The sequence below is a fragment of the Lolium rigidum genome, chromosome 1 (genome assembly GCF_022539505.1).
Source record: "Lolium rigidum isolate FL_2022 chromosome 1, APGP_CSIRO_Lrig_0.1, whole genome shotgun sequence".
NCBI lineage: Eukaryota > Viridiplantae > Streptophyta > Magnoliopsida > Poales > Poaceae > Lolium > Lolium rigidum.
This window is the reverse complement of record NC_061508.1, coordinates 4641104-4652296: the sequence shown is the minus strand read 5'-3', so window position 1 is coordinate 4652296 and position 11193 is coordinate 4641104. Positions and strand designations below refer to the sequence as shown.

General features: G+C 44.2%; 1 protein-coding gene across 1 annotated transcript; it reads right to left on the bottom strand.

Moving 5' to 3' along the window:
• Window positions 1-319: 319 nt before the first annotated feature.
• On the bottom strand, window positions 320-4948 carry LOC124666405 (nucleophosmin-like). The gene is made up of 7 exons (XM_047203744.1): window positions 4692-4948; window positions 4472-4582; window positions 3504-3572; window positions 3083-3214; window positions 1085-1162; window positions 865-999; window positions 320-793 (listed from the first exon to the last, which is right to left on the bottom strand). The coding sequence occupies exons 1-7, from the start codon at window positions 4920-4922 to the stop codon at window positions 617-619; spliced, it is 933 nt and encodes a 310-aa protein (XP_047059700.1). The 5' UTR covers window positions 4923-4948; the 3' UTR covers window positions 320-616.
• Window positions 4949-11193: the final 6245 nt, after the last annotated feature.

Here is an 11193-nt window from a genome sequence, read left to right as displayed (position 1 = left end):
CAGGAGGGACCGATCGGCGTAGCAGGAGGGACCGATCCGCGGACGCCAATTGATCGATCGGCCGAACGCAAGCATTTACCATATAACAATCTCCAGCTTTAGCTTGTAATGAGCATTCAATGTCAGCACTGTATGATACGGTGATCGTATATCCTCCACGAGACTGGCGGTAATCAAGCTGAGGTCATGTACTCGTCATGTTTATAGCTACTGTTTAGGGAAAAAAAAAAAGAATGATTGCAATATTTATTTCGTGTGCTCGGTTATGTGATATGTCTGATGTGCCAATTTCAGACTTTCACTAACTTACAGCGGCAGAAACCGAAAGACAGCCGATGATCTAACTTAACAGTATGACCGTTCATTTACAATATCACATACACAAAAAATCAAACTGCGACTTCAGCAACATTGTCTACTTCAACTCCAGAAGCCATAAGACAGCCGATGATCTAACTATTTCTCGTGAATGAGCCTGCTTCAACTACAGAGTCTACTTTCTCAACTAGTATACACTAAAAGCTTCTTAAAATCATCGTACATGTCATGTTCTTTCTCTACCAACGTTCTGGATGGGACATCAATTTACTGGACCGATTTAGGAATATTGTGGTCTTCATAGCTCAGTTTTGCCAGACTTTGCGGGCTTCTTCTTCCCTTGCCACCATTTCTTTACCACTTTTGACACCTTGCTCACATGGCCCTTCAATTTTTTGCCGGTATCCTGGATCTGTTTCACAACCTGTTGCTTCAAATCTTTCTTTTGTGGACCCTTATTTTTTAGAACTTTTCCCTGCAAGGAACACGTGACTAAACACCAAAAGTTCACATAAACATATTTAGATGAGAAGTTGCTAAATTTACCAAGTTCTTGGGGAAGTTATCCTCCTCGTCTTCATCGTCATCTTCATCATCATCGCCACCTTCATCAGCACCAAAGTTGTTCTTCATCAGATCGTCTCTAGAGTACATCTTCATGTTCGGTGCACCTGGGATGCCCTGTCATCATTAATAGTGCATTGTAAGATTTGAATCTTCACATATACTTGTATGAAGTTACATATATTACAGCAAAAGTATCTACCTCCATTGATCTCATTATCTTCTCCATCTCAGCATCTTTTGATGGTTTCGCAGCAAAGGGCTCTCCAGGGACCCGATCCTGCAATTTTTACGATTGACGCGTGTCAGAAATGGCATGCAAATGTTCATCATATACCAAAGCTTCACACCCAGATGCTTCTGAGCAGCAATTAATCAACTTCTACAAGCAAAGCATCCAGACATGAATTATATCCAATCATGTCTTGATTCTGTAAAGTACTCCTTCATTACATGGCAGAAATTGCTACTGAACTCTTTTCCTTTTCCTTTTACTTTTAGGAAGGGTTTCTTGTAGTCTATGTCTGTCTTATATGCTATTTCTATTAAAATTGCAACATGTAATTAAGGAAAAAACGTGAATTTACTACAAAGTACACATATCAATATATGTATTTCTAGGAGGTAGTGTTTCGAAATTAATACCATATATTTAACTTTACATGAATTAAAAGAGCCAGATGAAGCTAAACAGGCCTACTAACTAATGTTGAGCTGAGGGCCTGTGAAAATAACAGATAAAGCTCAAGTAAGACTAGTATAACACCCATGTCCATATTCAACCTGTATGAAACTTTGCTGCTATTTTTACTAAAATGCAAGTACCCCAAATATTGAAGCTATCTTGCATATTCCCTGGTTGAACATCACTACTCCCTCCGATCCGGAAAAAGCGTCGGACGCGCTATCTTATAAAAACAACCTTGCATTTGTTTTCTCCTCAGCCCACGATCCAGTCTCATGGAAAAAAGTAAAAAAAAGTGAGGAGACGCACGCGAGACGCGACCCACTCGTCTCCCTCGTTCCCCATTCTAACTTCTCCCATGACCCATCCATCAGACCTGGATCCCGAGCCAATCCCGCCGACCCGCCCCGCCTCTGACCATCCTCACCGGCCGCTCAAGCCCCCCGTCATCGCCGGCAGTCCTTCCCGCGCCTTATTTCATCCATGAAGAATTCCTGGCGGCTCAGCTTCTTGCAACGCGTCGAGGACGACGAGGCTCCGGCGGAACGACTCCGGCTGGGCTTCGCTGGCGCTGCGCCGAATCTGGACGTCCCCTCCTCCCTCAGTATGACAGCCGCCGCTCTCCCCTGTCAAATCGATGCTGCCGGCCCATCCTCGCCGATGTGAGGGCACCTCCGCCTAGAAAGCATGCCCGCATGGCGGGCTTCCTTGCCGGCGCGCGCGTGCAGGTGCGTGGCGCCCGTCGAGTTCGTATGCCCGCGTCCCGCGCGTGGCCGAGATAGTCCAGTGCAGGTACCTGCACGCCGGCGACGGTCAGCCGACCACCTGGATAGCGAGCAGGGGATCCGCCGTTTTTCAGATTTTAGAAGGGTTTAATTGTCAAACGACATTTGTATTAACCGCTCGACAATTTTTTCGGATCGGAGGGAGTACAAGAAGTACTCAGTGGATGGGCTTAAAGGTGTGAAAGAGGCACTGATATGATGAAATTTAGTGTGACATTTCAGAGGCCGAGCTACATGTAGCTCTTTATTTTCAAACCCTCAGATTTCGTATTCTAAGTTCAAAGAAAAAATCGAAAAAAAATTCTAGAGGTAGTCAATGATGTATTCTACAACGGTGTAAAATCTCAACGCAAACTGATTTGTATTCTAGGCTACACAAAATTGACAATATCTGACAATTTTATAGTCCTGAAATGTGCACTATTCACTATAAAAAATTTCAGAATTTGTTATTTTGTGTAGCCCAGAATATGAAGTAGTTTGTATTGAGATTTACACCATTGTAGTATATATCATTGCCTATCTCTAGAATTTTATTTTGGATTTTTTGATTGAAATACGAATTTGAGTATTTACAAATGAAGGGCTACGTGTAGCTCGGCCTCCGTTTTAAGTTTTCCCTAATTTTCCGATTAGTTCACACGAAAGTGGTACGCTACTAGGGACTTGCTACATATTCATAGATAATAACCTATTTAAGAGATTAGAAAAAGAGATAGAGATTGCTTACTTTTGGAACTGGTGGTGGAGCTGCAGCACATGCTTTGGTAATATCTTTGCAGACAAACTTTATCAGCTGATCAAGTGACGGCTTATTTGTGTAGACAAATTCAGCAACATCTGTATCAGCATAACCCATCACCTGCAACGAATTTTGTTCAGTTGAGTACATAATTTCACATAATTTAATAGAAATAATGTAACACCTTATTGATTATCCGCTAATAAATTCTGGAGAGAAAACCTCACTAATTTGAGTAGTTGGCATAGATAAACCATGATCTATTCCAGATGACTACAATAATAATATCATATACTAAACAGTGATGCTGAATTCAAGAAACTTTATGACCTATAAAGAAACCAAAATCTTAGTATGTTCATAATTACTCGTACAAACACATAATAAACTAGATAAGCATGATCTTCACCTCCTGGCATGCACGCTCAATGGTCTTGCATTCTGAATTGCAGTGTCCCTCCTCATCTTGGTCCACAAGCTGCAAAATAGTTTGATGTATTAGAACATGCTTGCAACTGTGCGCTTTTGCAAGTATCACCAACTACATATAATGATGTACCAAGCAGAATTAGATATATAACTTTTATTTGAGTAGCAAGCTTACATGTAAACCCATATTGACCTGAAATGGCTCAATCAATTATACTTAGGGCATGCACTATGGTGCTGATAAAGCTTTCTGTAAAGAGTGGTTATAGGTACTTTTCCTGATGTGAAAGAAAGATAATGAGAAGAGAGTGAGGTTGTCTGTAAGGTTGTAAGGTTATAGACAGTTACAGACAGCTTATAGACACTAATTTGTTGTTGTATGGATGATGTCTGTAACTTGTATTCACATACAGTTATGGCTACAAATAGACCTGTTACAACACATAGATTGGTGTATATGTTGTCTATAGTATCGTCTAGACAACTACCTGTCTAAACCAATGTACATGCCCTTATGGAAGATGACTTTTGTTTGAAAAGAAAAAACAATTAGCATATCCAAGGGAAAAGCTCATTAGCTATATGTAGCCATACTTGTATCATCTAAAAGAGTCACTAACCTGGCTAACTTAAATATTTAAGAAAATGGAACATGCCAAAATTAAATACTGAAGTTAATACTATCATTTAGAGTGTTTAAAATGTGTTTGATTACTGCTCCATTTGAATAGTTCAGTTACTTGTCTTCTCTTTCTATTTATTATTTGTGAATCCTTAGGATAGCACTTAGTGGCAGCGAAGAGGATTTAAGATCTTCAGGCGCCCGGACGTGCAGCACCAGTACATAGCTGGTCATCCCCAGTGAGTGCCAGTGGCCGCACCGAACTAGAGCAAGCATCCAGAACGTCCGCATCAACTCCAGCCAAAGAGAAGAGAGTACAATTTTACCTCGAGCTTATCGCCTTTCTCCACGATGTCGATCCGGAGCATCCAGTCCGCCTCCTGCTTCTTGAGGTTGCACACATTCTCCGCGATGTCGATGATCTCGATCTCCGGCACCTGCAGCCCCGCACACAAACTCCCAACTCATCAGCCAGCTCCAATTCCAAACTCGCCCACCAGACCAGACGCCGCGCGCGCAGCAGCAGCAGAGGAAGAAGAGCAGTACCTTCTTGGAGGGCGGCAGCGCCTGCTGCTTGGCGGCGACCTGCGCGGAGATCTCCCGCGCGATCCGCTCGCAGACCTGGCACCGGATGTACGGGACGTCCTCCCGCCTCGCGGCCGTCGCCGGCTTCTTCTGCCCCGCCGCCTCTGCCGCAGGTGGGGCCTGGAGGAGGAGGCCTGACAGGACCACGACGGCAACCGCCACCACCATGGCGCTGCTTCCTCTCGGCGCCATCTTCTCCTTCCGCTCGCTGCCGCCGCACTCCGGGGTGGGTCAGTGGCTGCGGACTTGAAGCGGTGGCGGGTGAGATCTGCGCCGTCGGTTGGGACGGAGGCGCGTGATCGGAGAGCAATGGGGGCGTGACCGGAGGGTGGTGGCGCCGGCCAATGGGAGGGAGGCAGGTCGGACCAGTGACGTGGTTCCACGGAGAAGGCTCGTGTCGTGCGTGACTCGGATGTTGGGCCTTTCGTGGAGGCCTGCATGTAGTTAGTTGGGCCGCTTATCTGCAGCCCGGTTGATAATAGTGATGCTAAAGCATGGTGAAGCAAGATTACCAGACCTTTATGCTCAAAAAAAAAAAAACCAGACCTTTTGCTAGTCGGGGTGACGATTTTTTTTTGGCGCAAAGAATCATAGATTACATATCACTATCTTTGTCTATAAATAGATGCTTTAGGTTTGTTAAAATTTATATGTATGTAAACGTTATTTACTGTATACATACATTGAAATTTAGAAAAATCTGAAGATAAGCTTGAGCTAGATGGCCTTTGTTCGATCACAGCTGCATTGCTTTCTTGGCCATCGAGAGTGGTGCCCGGCTTGGCGTTTACGGCGGTGCAAAGATTGTTGTAATGGCTACCGAGGCCATGGAGGACGTGGTAGATCAGCTCATCATCATCGAGAGGCTTCTCGGCAGCATCAAGCTCGGAAGCAATGCACTTCATCTTGGCAAAGTATTTGTTGGCGGAGAAGTCGTTCTTGCGTGTGTGTCGTTCATGGCCGAGCGGAGATGCTGGACTCGAGTCTTGGACTTGGCAGAGACATGAGTATCAATGGTAGCCCATATCCCAGCCGAGGTTTCGAGGCCACCGATGACATGGGCGAGCACATTTGGTGACAAGGCGTCGAGGAGCCACCGCAACACTTGTTGGTCGCGGAAGATCCACGACTCATACTCCAGGTTGGTGATGGTGACCTTCTTCTTGTTGATATCCTCAGTGTCGAGAAACTCCTCGGATGCCTTGTCATTGCCTTCCACGAGATCGAGGACACGGGCACCCCATAGCGCGAGAATTACTAGAGCTTTCCAGACCAGCGTTAGAATTACTAGAGCTTTCCAGACCAGCGTGTTTTCACGCATCAGGGGCTGCGAGGGTGGAGAACCGAGAGCATTGACTAGGGCGGTGGCAGACATGAACGTCCACAAGGCCATCAGATTGGACCAGAGGTGTCGTGTTTTGGGTATTTGGAGGCGGCGACAGCAGCGAGAGCGATGGCGACAACGTTGTGTTTTGTTTGGGTTTTGGGTTTTTGGAGGCGGCGGCGCCAGCAAGATGCGGCGCCATCAATATCGTGTTTGGTTTGATCTGAGCGGCGGCGGGAGTGTGTGTGTATGCGGCAGCAGCAAAGAATGGCTACGACGATTGGCTTGTCTGTAGACGGCGCGCAAGTGCGGCGACGGCGGCTGGTGCGGCGGTTTGGTTTTAATGTTTTGTGGTAGCTAGAGGGAAGAGGCTCGCTCTGATACTATGTTGATTTTTGGTGGAACAATACTGTCGTTGCCTATTCGACTGTGCCTCGGAGGAGGGGTCCTCACGAGGGGGAGAAGAAGTAGGGGTCATAGGGCGGAGTGTCCTCGGGACGGTGGTAAGCGATTTACCCAGCTTCGGAACACCTGCTCGGAGACAGGTGAAAGGATTGTATGCCGCACCTAGAGGGGGGGTGAATAGGTGCTAACCAATTTTTAGTTCTTTTTAAATTTAGGCTTGACACAAAGGTAAATTCTCTAGATATGCAACTATGTGAATTTCCCTATATGACAAGGTCAACGACTAAGCAAGATATGGCTACGTAATATATAGAGGAGATAAAGGATAGAGGTAACCGAGAGTGGAGCACACGGAGACACGGAGTTGATTCCCGTAGTTCCCTTCCTTTGCAAGAAGGTACGTCTACGTTCGGAGGAGTGTGGTCGCTACGAAAGCCAGACCAACAGTCACGAAGACTTCACTCAGGTCTCCTATGAGCAACGCCACGGAGGCCTAGCCCACTTCCACTAAGGGATTTTCTCAAGGCGGAAACCGGGCCTTTACAAGGTTCTTGGGGCACACATCCACAACCAAATTGGAGGCTCTCAAATCTGTAACAACACAACAATCAACAATAATACATCAACAACAAACAACTAGGGATCCAAATAGGAACACTAGCAAAGGGTCCCTCAAGCATAAGAGGGGGAAATGAAAATCGCTTCGGTGAGGATGTAGATCGGTGTCTTCTCCTTCGAATCTCCAAAGATCAAGAGCTTTGGTTGGGTGAGGGAGGAGATCTTGCAAATCTTATGTTCTTGGAGTGGCTCTAATGGTGGTGAGGCTTGACAGATTTTTGGTCAATGATTGAGCAAGGAGCAAGGTAGAAGAAGGGGGGTATAGATACCCCCCCCCCAAATCCAGTCGTTGGAGACTCTCGGGGGCCGGATAATCCGGCCTAAGTTGGGGCTGGATAATCCGCCCCCCAGCAAAATTTTGGCCCTGGGGAAAATCCGGCCAAATGTCCGGCCTATGTCCAGGGAAGTACTGAGCCGCATCGCCTCTGGTCCTTAGACGATTTTGGGGGGGGGGGGCGGATATTTTGGAAATATCCGGCCCGGATTATCCGGTCTTGGGGCAAATCCGGGCAAATGTCCGGCCAATAATCCGGCCCTTGTACTGAGCCACATTGCCTCTGGTCCTTAGACGATTTTTGGGGGGCCGGATATTTTGGAAATATCCGGCCCGGATTATCCGGTCTTGGGGCAAATCCGGCCAAATGTCCGGCCAATAATCCGGCCCTTGTACAGAGCCACATTGTGGTGACCCGGCATACCACTGCATGGTGTAGTATGCAAGTCTGATATAACACCAATGAAACACCGTTCCACTAGTATTATATCGCTCAGAGTGGTACAACAGAAACATATGCGGGTCCAAGGCATGTCTATAGAATTACACACGGACTGCGATACAAAAGATCATCACAGACCTCCTACTTTACAATGAGGTAAAACTGCAAATAAACTCCAGAAGAACGACTCGTAGTCTAATCCTATCACGAACTCTATATGAAGAGTATCTGACTAGCTATAAGGGCTATGAAAAGATTCTAGCTAAATAGGAGCTAGGTTTAGGAAGCTAGTTCCTTTCTATTGCTAATCTAGGTTTTCTCCTTGTTGGATGTGGTGTTTGACTCCTCTGACAGGGTCCTGTCCCTTGAAGTAATTGTTGACTCCTCGGCCTTCAAGTTGCACTGAAGATCCTCCTACGATGCCTCCATATCTAAGCAGGCGATTTAAGAGTGGGATGAGTACGAGCGTACTCAACAAGTTCATTTTAGGAAAGAGGTGTTTAATGCACTAGCTAAAGCCATAGACCAGAAAGTCATAGGCAATGCAAGTTTTTGTAAACATTTCTTCAAAAGGTTGCTTTTATTCGAAGAGCTATGTTCGTCGGCCTTCACCGGTTGACTAGAACTTCATGGAGTTCCTTTCCGGCCGCGTTCGCAGCTTCCATATCCGGAACAGGGAGTGACTGGTCACAGTTCGTTACACTCTGCAGAGGTGTGTTGCTTTACCCATAAGAGATCTTAACCTTGGTGCCAACCGAGCCGCGGGCTCGTCCACACTTCCTTTGGTGTGAGGCCCGGTATAAGGTCATAGCCAATCATATTCCTCCGCTACCTCATACACCCACCCTTTGCTGCAAACTCCGACCCTGGGTCCTCGCCGGTGCTCTTATACCAATTAAGGACGGCCCCGACCACGACAACGAGTTCAGGTCTCTACCATGAACTCCTTCGCCGGCAGTGCAACCCATCATAGACCGCAATAACCGTGGGGACTTCATCGGGACCCCCACCCTACCACTTGTCCTCTCTTGGATCAAGGGTACCACTTGTCCTCTCTTGGATCAAGGGTCTACGGTAAAGCGCATCCGTTGATGTACAAGAGGTGGAAATACAATTGACTATACCGTCCCATTCCGGATCTTATGGTTAACACGGGTATTACGGCACAAGAATCATCTGGACGACATTTGTTGTTTAATCCTAGATGGATATAAACCCTTGCAATGGAACCTCCACCATATCAACACAATCCATGGTTCCATTGCCCACCACATAGTCATATTCATAGTTATGAAAATAGTGGTTTTGCTTTTTATGCAATAGTGATAAACATAGTACTTTGCAAGTAATTTGGTAAAAATACTCAAATGACATGAGCAAGCGATGAACTTGCCTTTCTTGATTGCAAGATTATGCGATCAAGGTCTTCGAACGCAATAACTCCAAATTCTGAAATAGCATCATCGTCCGGTAAGGACGATGTTTAAAAGATTGGCAAGGATGCAATAATGCATAAGTATGAGATGCAATCGCTCTAAGCGTGACCTAACCCCGATGATTTAAGATTAGTGAGTTGTAATGATTAGTTCAAAGTGTGTTGCACTTTTAGAGTGTTTCCACAAACAAGGTTCTTATTCAGGTGTGATTATTTGGTATCATGTACAAGTTATATAATACAACATAATAATCAATTGAGCACACAAGGAATTATAATCGGCATAATGTTCATATATAAAGAACAGTTGTCAGTTGTAGTACTATATGTCATGGTTAATGATTTCTTATTATCTTCTTCAAAAGAATAACTTTTGAAGAACATGTTCTTTAATATAAGATAAGTATGACAGTTGGGTTTGTGAGGTTCTATGTTTTCCTTTAATTCCAGTTGGTCTCTAAGTAAGTATTAGATGGATCACAATAATGTTGGATTCATCAAAACCTAGGGCTTGTAGGGTGGAGTTAAGCCTAGGCACCCTATGCAATTATTTATACATGGTTGCTATCAAGGTTGGTATATCTTATGGTGATAGTCGGCTAGGGTTTACAGGTCCTATAAGGCGGGGTTGATGGCTACTCTTTACTTTCTTCAAAAGAATAACTTTTGAAGAACATACTTCTTAAGGAATAAGGAGTATTACAATTAAGGTTGAGGTTGTCTTGTATTAGCTATTGGATCTCCGAGTAGAGAATGGTTGGTTCCTAAATAGGATGGTTCACAAGTATCTCACACTAGTAGGGTTTAGTGGAACAGGGGTTATGTAATGTCAAATAGTAGGTATGGTTGCTATTAGGGTTCATCACAATGGTGTGATGCTAAATAGGGATAAACAATAATGATGGCTTTGGTAATAGGATCTAGGGTTTTCACTTGGTTAACCCTACTTGATTATTTAGGTCCGATGAACACATGGGATACCCATATATTAGTGTTAGGTCTTCTACATTTTATGTGGCAAGGCAAGTATTTAGTTGCTACTATGTAGCACTGGATACAAAGTAAGTATTATGATAATAAGTTCCAACCTAGGGTTTAGGTTGGAGTCAAATTAAGGTTCTCAAGTAATAATAAAGCTAGGTTTCTAAATGAACCTAGGGTTTAGGATTACACATGAAATGATGAGTTCCTAGTTTTCTACCATATGGAACTAGGGTTTTCTAATTACCCTATAATTCTTGGATTAATAACTTAATTATCAAGTTGAAGTTATTAATGAGTTTGAAATAAAAATAATATTGGATTTTACATTTTATTATTTTTAATGAATTTAATAATTAAGGTAATTATTAATTAGGGTTTAAATCCTTCTAATAAGGATTTAACAAATTAACACATAAAGAAAATTAGTTTTAATGTTTTCGTTATTTATTTACTGGTTTTTTATTTAATTTGGAAAGTTTTTCTAATTATTGAATTTTAATTGCATTTTGAATTAAAGGAAAAGGCTTAATTAACAAGTATTAAATAATTGAATTTTTATTAAAAATAAAAATTTCATATTATACTTTTATTTGATAGAGTTTACTTTTCTAAGAATTTTGATGCCTTATTTATATTTTTCTGAGTTTTTATGAATTAGATATGAATTTCTAAAGTTTCTACTGTTTTCAGGAATATTGAAATAGCTATAAATACTAAAGGTACCGGTTTGTTTTGTACCCAGACGCAGACAGGTGGGGTCATTGACCAGGTCAGTTGCCACGCGGGCAACGACCGGTCAAAGAACCTGCGTTGGCCCTACTGCCACGTCGGCCTTGCCGGCGGCTCAACGCCGGCGGGCGGGGAGGAGACGCGCGCCGCCGTTTTAAGGTTCCCCGGGACGTGGGAGTAGGCTTTTCCGAACCGTCTCTATGCACTGAGGCTGGTGGTGGTGGTGTTTGTGCGAAAGGACCACCGGAGCTA